Consider the following 17,811-nt stretch of genomic DNA (forward strand, 5'->3'; position numbering starts at 1 on the left):
ATATGAACCAATGTCACTGAGTTCCTCAGATGCTGTAGCACTAGGATTAGGAAGCAGTGCATTATGCCCAACATTGCTTGGCGTGCTGTTTTCATTAGTGTGTCACTTGCCCAGGGATTAGACACATTGGCTTTAATCACCAGTAACTACTCTTCTTTCTGAAGGAGTCCTTAAGTACCCTGAGTTAACACATTATAACCGTCCATGATATCCGACCATGATAACCGTCCATGATAACCGACCATGATATCCGACCATGATATCCATCCATGATACCCGTCCACGATAACCGACCATGATAATATATACCTTACTGCCCCATTTAATATACCCTAATAATCCATTAATATACTCTACTACCCCGTTAAAGAGTGTGGATCTCCTTTTGCACAGTATTGTAGGCCTGTAGTTCCTACAGGTCACAGACACAGACATAAGGTTGCATTGATTTCATCATCTTTTGCTTTCTTGATTGTCTTTGATTGAAAAAATGTCATACCTAAAATGTACACTGTCTTTTTGCAGTATACTGCAAAAATGTGCTTTTTAGCAGGTTTATAGGATGATACAGGATGTAAACACCTCACGCAGACATCACTCAAGGTGCTCACTCAAAGTGTATTGGTCTCGGCAGCACGCCAGTCGGCTGATCTTCTTTTTCCAGGGCTAATCCAGCTTGATAGGGTAATCCCCAAGCACGATACAGGCGTCATGAGGAGGGCTGTCTACCCCAAGGTTCTTCAAGTTCATTCAGCATGTCAATGTGCTAGTCCAGCTCAAGGCAGAGGAGGCTGGTGTGGGGAGCTGTAGGAATACGGGTAATGGCTGGAATGGAGTTAATGGAACAGTTTCCATGTGCTTGATTTGTTTGCTACCATCCCATTGATTCCATTCCAGCCATTACAATGAGCCTGTCCTCTTATAGCTCCTCCCACAATCTCCTCTTGTTTCAAGGGTAGTGGGTAAAATTGTTCAAGTGTAAAAATGAATTCAGTGGGCAGGTGTAAAGAATGTGACGAGAATCCCCCAGACTTTGATGTATGCCTTTATTTTACGTTACATCTTATGACACGTACATACAGTAGAATTAGTTTGATCAGACATCAAATTCTAATCTCTCTCAAGGATAACTCAATTTAATTAGTAGATCTGCATCTTGGGGTCCTTTAAATGTATGTGTAGGATAGATGAACTCACTTTCCCATATGGCTGTCATAGTGTAAAGCCCTGATCCGAGTGGCCTGCCCTGCCTAGCAGCTTTAGGAACAAAGATTCAGAGAAGCCATTTAAGATGCAGGTTGGCTGTCAAAGCCACTCTTATTGGATTAGTGCTCTTGATTGACAGGGCACGTTGCATTAGCAAAGAATCAAACTTTGCCTGCATTGTTTCCTGCCAACAGCCACTGCCTCCGCAGACGCCTCAGTCACCTGTTACAGTAGGTCGAAAGGAGATGTCTCGGCAGGAATCGTAAGGAGTTCTTTTTATGGGAACCCCATTGCAATTCAATCGGGTTCATCAATTAACTTTCTCACTGTTGCATAAGTACATTTTACACAGGTCCCCGAATGGTCAAACAAAGAAAAGAAGGACTTTGGCCTGCCTGAGACCACATTGGAGGCTGGTACTCCATCAAACAAACATGATGGCCCTCACAAACAGTAGATATGATAAGACTTCGGTAGCCTGCTTGATCTACAGTAAGTAGGGTATTTAAAGTTTAAAGCTGTGCAGATCTCAAAAGCTGTCTGGCAAGCAAACTCAATCCCATCAAATCATCTTATGGTCAGGTACTTGAAGACACACGAACCTGATAGAACATTTCCGAGGCTTGCCTCCTAGTAACAAGCAAATTGTAGATTTAATTTGTACATATTTTACATACATTTCCTATGTGATGAACTACATTTCTTTGGAGAATGCACATACATAATAGCATAATCTATATTTTTGAAAGATTACTGCATTTCAATATATGATACACATATGTATAAATAGCAAGTAATATGTATATTACATTTTCAAGTTATTGGGAAAATGTTGTGCAGTTTAAAATTGTACACAGTTTGCAATGGATACCTGATGCTCAAACGCGACTTCTAACCAGATCATCAGTTCATACGATCTAAAGACTCTTAAAATACATCAAGTAGAAAATCTGACAAACAATCCAAAAATATATATTTAGCATATTAACACAAATATACCTTCACAAGGCTCAGAAGAGTGTGCACGTTTTCAGCATTGCTGCTATATTAACCTTCGGTAAAGTCAATTGTCACTTGCTAAAACACAGTAGCAAGTTTACCTTTTAAGCTTGAGTTATGGGAAGAAGTGTGTGCTCTTGCAGCACAGCATTCTAAAGGAGCAGTGTCTGTCTCTCTCTTTCTACAGAGTTTGTGTTATCATTTGTACTCATATTTGTTCGTAAAAAAAAATCTTGAGATGTGTATATAAGATATTTAGCAGTATTCCTGTTCTCATAAAACAGCTCAGTTATAAAAGTTTGTCCACTGAACTCTCACCCTCATATCTTTATGGGCCATCAGAGTATGGATAAAAATGTACAGCTAATTATTTCCCCGAGCAGAATGTGTCTCAATAAATAGTATTTAAATACAATATATGCCATTTGGAAGATGTTAAGATGTAATGTTTGTTTCATTACATAGATGATGTTAGTTGTTGATTAAGTAGTACCTATAGTTAGTTATCTGTGAAAGATATGCTCTACTTTAACTGTGCTGTCCAGATATGGTAATGCTCCAACTGCTGGTACATCTGTGTTGATCCATCAGGATTGGCTTATCAAGTCCTGAGAATGAGGGGAAGCGATCGAGTCAGTCCACAAAGGGATACAACTTCACACTGACTGCCTGCTGCGCCTAGGGATCCTCCGCCACACGGCAAGGGCAGAGGCACACTCCAGGGGGTTAGGCAATGGTGCAGGTCTTGGACTTTCCCCCCTCTGGGACCTCATCTGCTGTTTAAACAGAAAACCGGACAGCAGGACAGTTAGCCAGCAAGTAGCAACATAGCAAGACAGCAATGGACATGCATAGCAAGACAAATCAAATCAAAAGTTTGATTGATTTGATTTAATAGCAAGACAGGAAGCAGCAATATAAACAGTAAGAAGACTGTCTCAGTTTGTCTACTTATGTAACCTTAACACCAAGGTTAGGTAACTTTGTGGCCTGAATGACCACTGGAGCCTTGGCTAGTGTGTGCATTGACAAGCCTCAGGCACTGTGTCTAAAATAATGGTACTTACTGGTATGGATATTTCTCTGGAGATTGTACAATAGCATTCCCTTTAATTCTAATTCAATTCTTGAATTATAATTGGCCACACCCCACAGGAAGCAGAATTTGAATTGAATTTGAATTAAAGAGGAAATCAGCAGTTGAAACAATAACAAAGCGTATTCCCCACCCCTGTTTCGGTAAAAAGCGGAGGGGATGGGGCTGGAGAAATGTTACCACCCATAGACAGTGCTATGGATGAAAGGACTGACCATCCACGATATCAAAATTATACTTTTAACTATGGTTTGAGGCTATATAGTGTTTGTTTACATGTACTTTATTTACACACATTGGAGTAAAACAGGCTTATTTGGGTTCTGATTGGGTACGACAGTTGAACTAAGCTCATGAGGCATTTCTAAGTTATATTCTTCAAGAATCAGTGGGTACATCTCATTTAGAAGACATAAAATGCATGTAGAAACTGCAGATTTACCCTTTAAAGGTAGTACATTTAATTCAACTAAATTAAAATGGTTAATTTCTTCTACCCGTCATTACACTGAGTATACAAAACAAACATTAAGGACACCTTCCTAATATTGAGTTACACACATATAAAATCATGTCTCAATTGTTTCAAGGCTTAAAAATCATTCTTTTAACCTGTCTCCACACCATCTACACTCATTGAAGTATATTTAACAAGTGACATCAATAAAGGATAATATCTTTCACCTGGATTCACCTGGTCAGTCATGGAAAGAGCAGGTGTTCTTAATGTTTTGTACACTCTGGGTAAATCACTTTATTAATCACCGTTTGGGGGATTATTAAAGTACTATCTTATCTTATAATAAATGTTTATTTTGACATATGGCGTCCAATATTATGTAAACATTCGATTTTTAAAACTTCTTAAATTCAATTTTAAATAGAACTTCAATTCATGGCTTGAATTGAAATAAATTCCAAATTCCAAACTGACTCCAACCCTGATTTCTTTGAGACTTGAATGTATTTCAAATGTCACCTGGTGGTGCCTCAAGCTTCTTTTTCTCTTCCTCGATGGCCGCCATCTTGGCGGCGTGGATGTCGGCCAGCTCTTTCCAGTTCTTTAGGTTGATGTTCAGCCCATCAAACATGGGGGTGATCTCTACGTGGAACCTTGAGAATTCCTGCACACAAGTAGGCCCCATTTATCGCAAGCATTCACATACCAGGGACTGTCACTCAGCCTGACATCTTCCTTTACGGTGCAAACATTCCTGCCGGGGAGTTTATCTGGTGCGCACTTAGAGATAAATACGCCCACTAGGCTCTCAGGTGTTCTAAACGGCCCTGTCACAGAAGTTGATATTGATAGTTCACAGAGAAACTGATCTCATCTATTTTTATAAGGATGATTCCGTTTCCAAAAATAAAAAGACAAATATCACAATCTAATTTCGTTCTAATCAATCCCAATGAATTAAGAATAGGGCTTGGTTGAATTTCAACCAGCCAGGCAGTTACCTTGTACACGAACGCACACACAAACTGAATGAAACCGCACTGCATCTTGGGTAACTCCGCCGCACAGTTTCTGTCCATCATGGGCTGAGGAGCAATGAACGGGATGGAGTAAGATCAACACAAACAGAGAATTAACATATGTTCAGTGATTACTCTATAAACATCTATTGTAAATAAACTGAGTTTCCCCCCCCCCCCCCCTCACAAACTCACAATGGGTTGCTGATCGAGAACGGTCCTTTCCAAGTCACCTTGCTCCCAGAACTCAGCTGCGACCATAAGAGCCACCTATGAGGTGGAGAATTGGCAGCAAAGAATGTATCAGTACTAATCTGCACCTCGGGGCTTCCTGTGGTCTATATTGTTTGGAGGAAATGGAAAAAGGGATTTTGTTTTCCGGTGTTGTTTTGTTTCATGACATGGTGGACAGATATAGCACCCACCTTGCTCTGGACATCCCATGGTTTGGTGATGGCAGACAAGTCACAACCTGTCATCATCATGGCCCTGACACACAAGAAGGGACAGTACTGTTAGAGGAATTATTCCAGAATTATACAAGAATCTTCATTAATGTTATACAAGCAACCATAAACTGTGGCAATGTGCACTTTAAGAAAAGTGGCCAACTGCCTCAAGTTTGCAATCACGTAGCAAAACCCTGAGATGGCGGACAGAAGAACATTCCTACTCACATGATAATTTCCTTCCTGATTGGGTTGTTGGAAATATGATCGATTTTATCCTTCTCGGTTTCCATTGGCTCAGTGGCGTTCACAATGTTCTGGAACATTGTTCTTTTTCTGGGGGCCAGACCAACAGTCAAATTAGCAGTTTGCACAAGATAGATGATACTGATTCAGTATATTAAGAAGCAGCTATATCAGAGATAACAACAATTGTAAAAACCCACTTGAAGTACAAGGCCAGATCAGTGGCAATGATGCAGACGTCAAACAAGTGCTGTACAGTCTCAAACTGACGCTTCTGGAGATTCACAAAGATGTTCAGGCTCTGAAGGAGGAGTAGAGAAAAATGAAAGTTCAACTCCCGCAATTGTCTTGTGTACGAACACTGGCCAAACGTAGTGCACTCTATAGGGAATAGGGTGCCATTTGGGACACAGAAACTGGAGTCAGGCGTCTCTAACCTCCTCAGCCATGAGCGTCTTGCTATACTCCAAATGGTGCCTCTCCATGATGGAGGAGCCGTGTAGTTTGGCTAAAGGCGATCCACTCCTGCAGGTCAGAGAGGGGTAACACCCAATCGTTAGACCCCAAACGGCACATTCCAAACCAATAACAGATAACTAAACTGTGATGATTTTAAGAGTGCTTCGAGTGCAGGTTGGCATTTATTTCCCCCGTCATGCATTTTGTTCTGACAGCAGTTCTGCAGAGTGGTCGCTATCTGGCACAGCCACAAAGTCATAAAATCTGATTTTAAACCGAACCCTAACCTTAACCCTAACCTTACCCACACTGCTAACCCTAATGCCTAACCCTTTTACAATATAACCAGTTTTGACTTTGCAGCTGGTCTATCTAAGGGGAACTCGCTCAGTTCTGCCTCCAAGACAAGACTCATGACAATAAACGTCAATCTGCACTTTGAATGCTCATAGGTAAACGGAGGGGGTTCTTACTTTGTCTGGTATAAGTTGTTGGTCCCCCTGTGGTCAATATCGTGGCAGAATGCAGCGGCCACCATGGCAAAGGCATCCAGGTCAGAGTAATATTTCCTCAGCCTGCCAGTCTGTGAAGCAAAAGGGCTGATCCATTATATTTTATCTTATTGTTTTTCTACTTCACAAACAACATCACACAAAAAAAACTATCCATTATCAAACAAAATGGGAGGGGTGGGGTGATCGATCTATTATCAAACAGAATGGGAGGGGTGGGGTGATCGATCTATTATCAAACAGAATGGGAGGGGTGGGGTGATCGATCTATTATCAAACAGAATGGGAGGGGTGGGGTGATCGATCTATTATCAAACAGAATGAGAGGGGTGGGGTGATCAATCTATTATCAAACAGAATGGGAGGGGTGGGGTGAACGATCCATTATCAAACAGAATGGGAGGGGTGGGGTGAACGATCCATTATCAAACAGAATGGGAGGGGTGGGGTGAACGATCCATTATCAAACAGAATGGGAGGGGTGGGGTGAACGATCCATTATCAAACAGAATGGGAGGGGTGGGGTGATCAATCTATTATCAAACAGAATGGGAGGGGTGGGGTGATCGATCCATTATCAAACAGAATGGGAGGGGTGGGGTGAACGATCCATTATCAAACAGAATGGGAGGGGTGGGGTGATCGATCTATTATCAAACAGAATGGGAGGGGTGGGGTGAACGATCCATTATCAAACAGAATGGGAGGGGTGGGGTGAACGATCCATTATCAAACAGTTGGCCCACCTCCCTGACCTACATTAGTGAGCAGCCATTGGTTGGCAGCATCAATGTCTCTAAACAAACATGAACTTTTAACTACTCTTCTTTTGGTGAGGTTATACACCGTCATTCTGTAAATCGATGTAGCTATCAGGTGATAGTACTGGTGCTGTAGGAGTAAAGGGACTCACCTGTAGAAGACAGAACATGGTCTGGCCCACGTTGAAGCCGTGTCTCCAGTTGTGGTAGGTGATGTCACGGTAACCTTTCCGGACAGTGTACATCCATCGCGTGAGGGTCTGGTTGTACATGGGAAAAGGAAACACTATGACATGAGGGATATTTTACCAATGATCTGTTTGTCACGTTTACCATGAGCTACAGTACATGTACATATTACCTCAACTACCTCGTATCCCTGCACATTGACTCCGGGACCTTGTATATAGCCTCGTTATTGTTATTTTATTGTTGCTATTTTCTATTCTATTTGCTAATTTCCTTACTTTTTAACTCTGCACTAATGGGAAAGGGCTCGTAAGTAAGCATATCACAGTAAAGTCTACACCTGTTGTATTCGGTGCATGTGACAAATAACATCTGATTTGATTTGTATGAGCAAACCAGTAAGACATAGTAGTTTGACAAAAGGAATGTATTGAGTCATGTACAGTTTATACATTGCAATGCATTCTGGGGACATTTACTGTATAATGCTGAGGTTACAACTAAATAACTACATTCAAATAAACATGATTGTTTTACTAGCCAGGGGCTTCAGGACTGACCTCTGCTGGCACTTTGAACTTCTCCACCACGTTCAGCTCAAAGAAGCAGCGAATCCCGCACATGATGAGGCCGTGCTCAGTCACAGGGAAGTCACTGAAGGAGAACAGTAGCAGGTCGACGTCTATGGCCACAGGACAATTTGATCTCTACACAAGGGCAAATTAATAACCAAATATTTATTAACTGCTGAGTCCACTTTCACAGGCAGTTGAAAGTGTTATTACCCTGTTCATAACTTCATGTTCTGTGTTTGGTATCATGCCCTTGTCCAAGTTGATCCTTCACACCACTCTGCCACATTATCATTGTGTCTCTACCCACTTTCACTGACAGCCTGAAACATGATCCTACCAAGAGTTTGTACATCTCTTTCTGGTCACAGTCCTCTGGATCCGCATCAAACTTTTCCTTTGTGTTCTGTGGAAAGAGAAAATGTACCCGTGAGGCTAGTTTCCTCTGTGAATCTCCACTGTCTAGAAGGTCTAAGATCTAACATATCTCAGGTCTCACCAGGATACTCTGCATTTCTGTGTTGGTGCATCTAGTCTGACACATGAGCATCTCCTGGGCGATGTCCTTTCTCCACTCCATCCTGTTCAGTCTGTCGTATGTGTCGCAGTTCAACACCGACCATCCCAGGAACTGGGTGAGGGCCTGGAACAATGCAGACAGGTCTTTAGCACCTCATACGTTCACAACCCAAGACAGGAATGATGAGAGAAGTGGTTGATATGACAGAGAGAGAGAGAGCATGCAAAAGAGAGAGAGAGAAAGAGAGAGAGAGAGAAAGAGAGAAAGTGAGAGAGAGCGAGAGAGAGAGTGGATGTCTGTGCACTTACCTCAGTGATCTGTTCGTCGTGCTCATCGAATGGTTTACCATCTTTCCTGTTGAAGAAAGTGGCAATACCCACAATTTCTTCCTTTTTGTTGACGATGGGAAGGGACAAGACATTCTTGATGATGAAACCTGACTCATCCACAGCCTCTTTCTGAAAGACAAAACGGCATGAAGTCGATTAGTAAACGCTTTGAGAAGGATCCCTAGATTATTGCGTTTTAGCGATACAACACCAATCTGAGGGCTGGTGGTCGTCTTCAAATAGCACATGTTGCTGATGACTTGATATATTGTAACACCAAGGTCATCCTATACTCAATACCATAGTCCTCACCTGGAACGTGAAGTACTCATCAGCGGCAACATTCATCATGTTACAAATCTACAGCGGAAGAAGAAGAAGACATATTTAAGTAAAATCACTCCCTTTTCGCAATCAAATGTTTTTTTTTTCTTTTTCGGAATAATTTTGCCAGCAAACATGCATACATACAAAATTAAGTTACACCCCCACCCCCATCCCAATCAATCCGAGGACCTGAGGGATCAAATCAAATAGACATACATGGATCAATAAATAAATAACAGTCAAATCACTCTCAAAAGTCTCCAATGTACAGTTGGCCCTACATGCTTGAGGATAGTATATGGTCTGTGGTTAATGTATGGACTACATGCACTCTTTCACATCAACTTACATAGCCGTTCTCTGACACGTAAGTGGGGAGCCCACTCACCAGGGCCCAGTGGTCAATAGGAGGACCCCTACAATGAAACAGAGGGAGTAAGACAGTGAGTGATGTATTTTGGTACTTTCAGACTTTTTGGTTTCTTCAGAAAGCATAATAACGAGTGATTTATGACAAGAAGGTACTGGTACTTACGGTATGACTTTGATTTCCTCTTTGGGTCCTTCTAAGAGATAGTCGATGATCTTGTAGAAGATGACTTCCTGCATATGCACAGGACAACATTCACTGGCTGTGATGATGTAATAGACAAGGCAGTAGAGAAAAGAGCAGAGTGCTTAGAGAGAATCATATCAAAGGAAAATGGATGCTTACTCTTCCGTCGGGGGTCTTTGGTCCGCTGTACGGTGGTACGTCTCCCAGCTTCACTGGCCACTCATCGTAGAACTCCTGCACGAAGAGAGGGAAGACATTAACCAGGACTTCAGTGTTCCCATTTCGAAACAGAGGGAGCAGATCCAAAATGGCGCCCATTTCAAGACAGTGACAAAACAGCAATATGCCTTAGCATATTATACACTAGTAACAAACCTTCTCTTTGGTCATGTCCAAGAGGCCCACGGAGTATCTTTCACAATTGAGGTAGATTCTCACAGTGTACAGAGCTTTGTGGAACTGTCTCTCAATGTCTGTCAACTCTTCAAATACTTTGCTGGCAGACCACAGAAGGACCTAGTGAAACAAGGGGAGAATAATAGATGTTGTTGTTGTTTTTGATGGGGAAACTGTTATAATGGTTAAGTCATGGATTGCATGGTAAAACACGGCTTTACAGGAAACTTTAACTGATATGAAGGTATAGTATGATGATCATTGATACACAGTGCATTCGGAAAGTATTCCGACCCCTTGACTTTTTCCACATTTTGTTACGTTACAGCCTTATTCTAAAATTGATTAAATTGCTTTGTTTTTTCCTCATCAATCTACACACACTACCCCATAATGACAAAGAAAAACCGTTTTTTTAGAAATGGTTTTGCAAATGTATAAAAAAACAAAAAACTGAAATATCACATTTGCATAAGTACTCAGACCCTTTACTCAGTACTTTGTTGAAGCACCTTTGGCAGCGATTACAGCCTCGAGTCTCTTGGGTGTGACGCTACAAGCTTGGCACATCTGTATTTGGGGAGTTTCTCCCATTCTTCTCTGCAGATCCTCTCATGCTCCGTCAAGTTGCTGCACAGCTATTTTCAGGTATCTTCAGAGATGTTCGATCGGGTTCAAGTCCGGGCTCTGGCTGGACCACTCAAGGACATTCAGAGACTTGTCCTGAAGCCACTCTTGCGTTGTCTTTGTTGTGTGCTTAGGATCGATGTCCTGTTAGAAAGTGAACCTTCACCCAGTCTGAGGTCCTGAGCACTCTGGAACAGGTTTTCATCAAGGATCTCTCTGTACTTTTCTCTGTTCGTCTTTCCCTTGGTCCCGACTAGTCTCCCAGTCCCTGCCGCTGAAAAACATCCCCACAGCATGATGCTGCCCCCACCATACTTCACTGTAGGGATGGTGCCAGGTTTCCTCCAGACGTGATGCTTTGCATTCAGACCAAAGAGCTCAATCTTGGTTTCATCAGACCAGATAATCTTGTTTCTCATTTTCTGAGAGTCCTTTAGGTGCCCTTTTGGCAAACTCCAAATGGGCTGTATGTGCCTTTTGCTGAGGAGTGGCTTCCATCTGGCCACTCAACCATAAAGGCCTGATTGGTGGAGTGCTGCAGAGATGGTTGTCTTTCTGGAAAAACCCATCGGGTTCTTGGTTACCTCCCTGACCAAGGCCCTTCTCTCCTGATTGCTCAGTTTGGCCGGGCGGCCAGCTATAGGAAGAGCTTCCAAACTTCTTTCATTTAAGAATGATGGAGGCTACTGTGTTTTTGGGGACCTTCAACACTGTAAAAATGTTTTTTGGTACCCTTTTCCAGATCTGTGCCTCGACACAATCCTGTCTCAAACCTCATGGCTTGGCTTTTGCTCTGACATGCACTGTCAACTGTGGTACCTTATGTAGACAGGTGTGTGCCTTTCCAAATCATGTCCAATCAATTGAATTAACCACAAGTGGACTCCAATCAAGTTGTAGAAACATCACAAGGATGATCAATGGAAACGGGATGCACTTGAGCTCAATTTCGAGTCTCATAGCAAAGGGTCTGAATACTTATGGTAATCAGGTATTTCTGTTTTTTTTTTATATTTAATACAATTGCAAACATTTCTAAAAACCTGTTTTCGTCATTATGGGGTAATGTGTGTAGATTGATGAGGATAAAAAAAAAAAATGTTTTGAATAAGGCTGTAACGTAACAAAATGTGGAAAAGAGGAAGGGTTCTGAATACTTTCCGAATGCACTGTATGACTGATACATCACACCACTCTTCATATTCTTCAAACACTAATAGCAAATTGCCTTGGTGAACTTTGTCTTTGTATTCAAGGGCCAGCATGATTGACACAGTTGATGACAGCTCATGTTGAATGGTGGGATACACTGGGTTCTTACCTGACCTTTCCTGGATTCCACGTTGAACATGTATGCAGTGTGATGCTGCGTGGCAATGACTTGGGCAAAGACCAAGTACTTGTTCCAGAGCTGAGAACCAAACCAGATTAAATCAATTCTCAGTTCAGCAAACAGGCATTCATCTGATGCGATGTCCTCCAGACTACTGATGCCATACACCCATCACACCGTGCTAACAATGAATATGCAGTATTGCCACCTCTCTTGATCTAGAGAACCCCTGGTAGTTTTATTGCATTATTAGCATTTATTTTAAAGTAATATTGATTATTAGGACAATGTAGGCTATACAGTGTATGTATATGTCATGTATCATGTGAATTGTGCTATTATGTATTAATCGTATGGTTTTTGAAAGGTATTTTCATAAAGACTAATACTGAGAAACCTTTCTAAGACTGGTATTTGCCTTTGAGAGCTCAGGACTTACTTCCTCGTCGGCTTTTGAGAATTCTTCAGCCCCAATTTTGTTTAGTGCCATGGCAACACCAAGGCATTCCTTATCAGCCATCATGGGGAATGAGAGCATGTTTTTGGTTTTGTATCCTGTCTGCTTGTCCACAAAGTCACTGAAGCGGTTATTCTGGAAGTGAAATAAAGTATATTGGATCAAGACATTAGTCGCGTTCACGCTGCAATAAGCCCAAACAGCCTCCTTAGCCCTGAATTAAGAGAATGCCGTGTGTAAAGGTCTACTGAGCACACAGTCAACTAGACAAAACACGTACCTCTGCTTGCCATGGTTTTTGTAACCTGCACATTATGGATGTCATTGAAATGCCACAATTCTATTACCATTATCTCAAGAGTAATAAGAGTGCTTTTCAAATCACTGAAAATATCATGGGCTAATCAAAGTAGCCCAATTATGGACATCTTCTGGCTAACAAAGCCCAGATTGAACCCCTACTTGAATTCTGTAGTTAATTTATACATTCAGTAGGGTGTTCATGCAGAAATATATGTTGACCAATTACAACATTTATCTTCAGTCATCCCCAGTTTAACATAAACAGTTTTGCAATCATAAAACTGGACATTTCTGTTTTGAATATGATAAAATATGAAATGAACTAAAGAATAAAATACTGTGTAGATAAATTAATGTAGGCCTATGCAATTAATTCATGACAAATTAACCAGAATAAAGACAGTTTCATGGCTTCTGGAGGTAAAAGGGATTTTCTGCACTATATAGAGGGATAACAACCATGACACATGGGCCACATTAACATTTCAAATGCATCCCTTATTCAATGATACATGTAACTTCACTGCATACTTGGTGAAAGGAACTAATCCAAGTTTGCATTGGTCAGACTTCTGGACTCAGATAATCAATGCCAGGCAACACCTTCAAAAAATTCCATGAAAGTGAATTTAACAAAAATAGATGACACATAGAACAGACATGGATGAACACTTTGTACTTCTTTCATTATCTTCTCAAATCTACATAAGTTCAAATGTCAAACTTATGTGTGAAACGAATGACTTTTATTGATTTTTTATCCAACGTCTCCATTTATCTGACAAGAACAGTGTGCATACAGAACAAGTGTGAATACATTGGGATTGCTTTTGGTAACATTTTACGCCCGCTTTGGCGCGTGTACCCATTTTATATGCGCTTTGGCGCTTGGGCACCTGCTGACAATGACACTCACCTTTGTAACATCCGGAATGTTGTGCATCTTTTTGGAGTGCGCTGTGTATCCAACTACACCCATATCGATTGGAAACACAATCTCATTAGCGGGGTTGACAAGGTTTTCTTCGTATTTGGAGGTAGGGGTGACATTGAAGAGCGTCGTTGTAAGCTCAGGTATTCCATTTCTAGCTCGAAGACCAAAGTAACTGCACCGGTCTGCGTTCAAAATCAAGCAAACCCTCTGCAGGACCTTGTGCAATACCTTTTCCATAACGATTTGCGATTGCATTTCTTTGACCAGGTCATAGATGATGTTGGCCTCCTGAATTTGGGAGACATCTTTGAAGGAAGATTGATCTTTGAGATTTTCTGCGAACGTTGTCGCGATCACTTCGGGGCTCAACTTTTTGTCAAAGTACTCTTTGGCGAACTGGGGATTGTTCTCCAGGTACTTCTCCACACTATCCTTGTCTCCCATTTTGAATTGTTCTCGTTTGCCTCCCTTCTCTCACAGACGCATCACCCGGAAAAGTCGCAAGGTGTAAACGGTGGGTAGTTAGTGGCCTCCGTTTGCACCGACCTGCATTCTCTGCTGTGGTGCTGGACAAATCACAAAAACGTCCTTTACTCTGCTACAAGCTGACAGAATGTAGTGGCTTACAGACTGAAAGGATAAGAGGGCCCGCTAATTAATGTGACATCATGACATTAAAGCCCTAAGCTTTCTTAACCTGCAAATCCCAACACAGATCATTTTATATTGGACAATCCAATCTGAGTCAAGCAGGGCAGGTTGTTTTGTCGCGCTATCTCCCTACTGCAGCTGTGGTAGAGAATGTTCATTTTGGGACAAAATTGTTGACTCATCAAATATATTATCCACCCAATATTCCCACTTGAGTAGAAAGTAGTTGGACAGTTGACCTTAAGGAACCACTCTTCAGTTCTCCACTATAGTTCCAAGCAAACATTTGAGAAAGGTTTGTGGAGGGGTCATGCAAGTAATAGCTGGTCCCATCCTCCCCACCACAGAACTCTCTCTCACAGGGATTTGTTTTCATAAGAATTGCCCTACCTGTATTTGCAGTCAAAGTGAAGACAAATGCCAAGTAGGTAGGTTAAATGCATCAGTGAAGCAATTCAAAAAGGAGCTAAATTAAATGAGCTCCCTCTGTAATGTCTTTGACCAGTCCGTTTTTGTCTTGGTAGGATCCAGTAAACATAGAGTGGAACAAAAGACACCTGGGACAAGTCTTTTCATGGATGTGTGCATACCACCCCACTAAAACATTGATAAACCTACTGCATTATGTCAACAGTGTTGGGAGAAGTGCTTGATCTTAATGACCTCAATCTCGCTGTCATAGGGCAGTCTGAAAGCCTTGCCAAGTGAGGAGAATCAGAGTTCTGAGAAAGATGGTCCTATTGTAACCCTATCACACAGCCTGACAAGGCAGGACAGGGCGAGTTTCTCTGTCTATTTTCACATGTGGGATTAAGACTGGCCCATAATGTGTTTACGGGGAACAATGGGTCTTTCTCTCTCCCAGCCAACACAGCAAGCCACTGAATTCTAGTCAGAGAGCAAGGCAATACAAGATCTGTATCAATGGGACTTGGCAGTCTAAATCCCTTATTAAGTAAAAGTGATTAGTGGGATGTCCTCCCTGACAGAGAAGGAGAGAGACGGGGCCTGGCCTGGTACAGTGGAATGGATTAGTCACATGGACACCCTACCTAGGACTTAATCTCATGAAGAAAGCCATGTGGTAATAACATCGCTGGCTGCAATGAGACGAATAGGGAAACAACAATAGACTAGATACATAAAGTCTGCAATCAATTTGGATTGGTTGTGTTCAAAAAGTGGTCCCATTCCATCAAACCCCACGGTCTGTCATTGCAGTAGTGTGTGAACCGGCTGCTGCCTCTCAGTTCTGTTAGGGTCAACAGACTCCAAGTGAAGAACAAGCAGCACTGTGTCCAGAAAGGCAGCCACACCAACCAGGCGACTTGTGTTGATATAAAACATGTGGAGGACTTTCCCTCGATCACCATCTGCTACTGATTAATCAGCCTTCCCCTATCATCACCTTTCCACACTGTAGATCCCTGATCGGATGCTGCTTGGCAAAGATCGTTGTGGTTGGTTGTAAACAAACTTCCCAGGTGACTAACCAACCTGATGGATTGTACAATTGGGGGTGTACCACAAAGTTACAAAACACCTCATGAAGTTACAAAACATTCATAATATGCTTCGCCCTGCACCCTAAAGATCATTTATATACAGTGGGGAGAAGTATTTGATACACTGCCGATTCTGCAGGCTTTCCTACTTACAAAGCATGTAGAGGTCTGTAATTTTTATCATAGGTACACTTCAACTGTGAGAGACAGAATCTAAAACAAAAATCCAGAAAATCACATTGTATGATTGTGTGATTGTGTGATGTGCCTTTTACTGAGGAGTGGCTTCCGTCTGGCCATTCTACCATAAAGGCCTGATTGGTGGAGTGCTGCAGAGATGGTTGGCCTTCTGGAAGGTTCTCCTATCTCTACAGAGGAACTCTGGAGCTCTGGCAGAGTGTCCATCGGGTTCTTGGTCATCTCCCTGACCAAAGCCCTTATCCTTCAGTTGCTCAGTTTGCTCAATTCCAATCTTATTCCATTTAAGAATGATGGAGGCCACTGGCTTCTTGGGGTCCATCAATGCTGCAGAAATGTTTTGATACCCTTCCCCAGATCTGTGCCTTGACACAATCCTGTTTCGTAGCTATACAGACAATTCATTCGACCGCATGGCTTGGTTTTTTCTCTGACATGCACTGCCAACTGTGGGACCTTATATAGACAGGTGTGTGCCTTTCCAAATCATGTCCAATCAATTGAATTTACCACAGGTGGACTCCAATCAAGTTATAGAAACATCTCAAGGATGATCAATGAAAACAGGATGCACCTGAGCTCTATTTAGAGTTTCATAGCAAATAATCTGAATAGATATGTAAATAAGGTATTTCTGTTTTGTTTTTTATATACATTTGTAAACATTTCTAAAAACCTATTTTCACTTTGTCATTATGGGGTATTGTGTGTAGATTGATGAGGAAACATGTAATTTAATCAATTTTAGATGAAGGCTGTAACACAACATAATGTGGAAAAAGGGAAGGGGTCTATACACTTTCCGAATGGACTGTATATACAGTCAATTGCAGCCCAAGTAACAGACACATCTCAACATCAAATGTTCAGAGGAGACTGTGTGAATCAGGCATTCATGGTTGAATTGCTGCAAAGAAATCACTACTAAAGGACAGCAATAATAATAAGAGACTTGCTTGGGCCAAGAAACACGAGCAATGGACATTAGACTGGTGGAAATCTGTCCTTTGGTCTGAAGACTTGTTGTGTTTGTGAGATGCAGAGTAGGATGAGCTCCGTATGTGTGGTTCGCACCGTGAAGCATGGAGAAGGTGTGATGGTGTGGGGGTCTATTGCTGGTGACATGGTCTGTGATTTATTTAGAATTGATTTAGAATTCAAGGCCCACTTAACCAGCATGGCTACCACAACATTCTGCAGCAATACGCCATTCCATCTGGTTTGCGCTTAGTGGGACAATAATTTGTTCTCCAACAGGACAATGACCGAACACACCTGCAGGCTGTGTAAGGACTATTTGACCAAGAAGGAGAATGATGGAGTGCTGCATCAGATGACCTGACCTTCACAATCACCCGACCGCAACCCATTTGATTTGGGATGAGGTGGACCGCAGAGTGAAGGACAAGCAGGCAACAAGTGCTCAGCATATGTGGGAACTCCTTCAAGACTGTTGGAAATGCATTCCAGGTTGAGAGAATGCCTAGTGTGTGCAAAGGTGACATCAACTAAATGTATTGATTTCATATATTTTTTAAAAATCCTTATTTTACCAGGTAAGTTGACTGAGAACACGTTCTCATTTACAGCAATGACCTGGGGAATAGTTACAGGGGAGAGGAGGGGGGATGAATGAGCCAGTTGTAAGGCAAAGGGTGGCTACTTTGAAGAATCTAAAATATATTCAGATTTTTATTAACACTTTTT

The 17,811-nt window shown here is 41.9% G+C and overlaps 1 protein-coding gene across 1 annotated transcript; it reads right to left on the reverse strand.

Annotated features, from left to right (window-relative positions):
• Positions 1 to 1,029: 1,029 nt before the first annotated feature.
• LOC110491410 (cone cGMP-specific 3',5'-cyclic phosphodiesterase subunit alpha'-like) lies at positions 1,030 to 14,350 on the reverse strand. The gene is made up of 22 exons (XM_036946253.1): positions 13,733 to 14,350; positions 12,496 to 12,648; positions 12,045 to 12,134; positions 10,076 to 10,216; positions 9,860 to 9,934; positions 9,680 to 9,747; positions 9,494 to 9,560; positions 9,130 to 9,177; positions 8,797 to 8,946; positions 8,468 to 8,611; positions 8,309 to 8,374; positions 7,957 to 8,103; positions 7,360 to 7,467; positions 6,408 to 6,517; positions 5,913 to 6,000; positions 5,676 to 5,776; positions 5,458 to 5,565; positions 5,206 to 5,269; positions 4,976 to 5,050; positions 4,763 to 4,846; positions 4,281 to 4,425; positions 1,030 to 2,981 (listed from the first exon to the last, which is right to left on the reverse strand). Exons 1-22 carry the CDS (start codon positions 14,192 to 14,194, stop codon positions 2,932 to 2,934), a joined length of 2,544 nt encoding a protein of 847 aa, XP_036802148.1. The 5' UTR covers positions 14,195 to 14,350; the 3' UTR covers positions 1,030 to 2,931.
• Positions 14,351 to 17,811: the final 3,461 nt, after the last annotated feature.

This window comes from Oncorhynchus mykiss, chromosome 16 (assembly GCF_013265735.2).
Source record: "Oncorhynchus mykiss isolate Arlee chromosome 16, USDA_OmykA_1.1, whole genome shotgun sequence".
NCBI lineage: Eukaryota > Metazoa > Chordata > Actinopteri > Salmoniformes > Salmonidae > Oncorhynchus > Oncorhynchus mykiss.

Coding starts and splice junctions, on each gene's coding strand:
- LOC110491410 (XM_036946253.1), bottom strand. CDS start 14,194: ATGGGAGACAAGGATAGTGTGGAGAAGTACCTGGAGAACAATCCCCAG. Junction 9,178..9,493: donor ACGTGTCAGAGAACGGCTAT/GTAAGTTGATGT, acceptor CTTCCGCTGTAG/ATTTGTAACATGATGAATGT. Junction 5,270..5,457: donor ATCAGGAAGGAAATTATCAT/GTGAGTAGGAAT, acceptor CTTGTGTGTCAG/GGCCATGATGATGACAGGTT.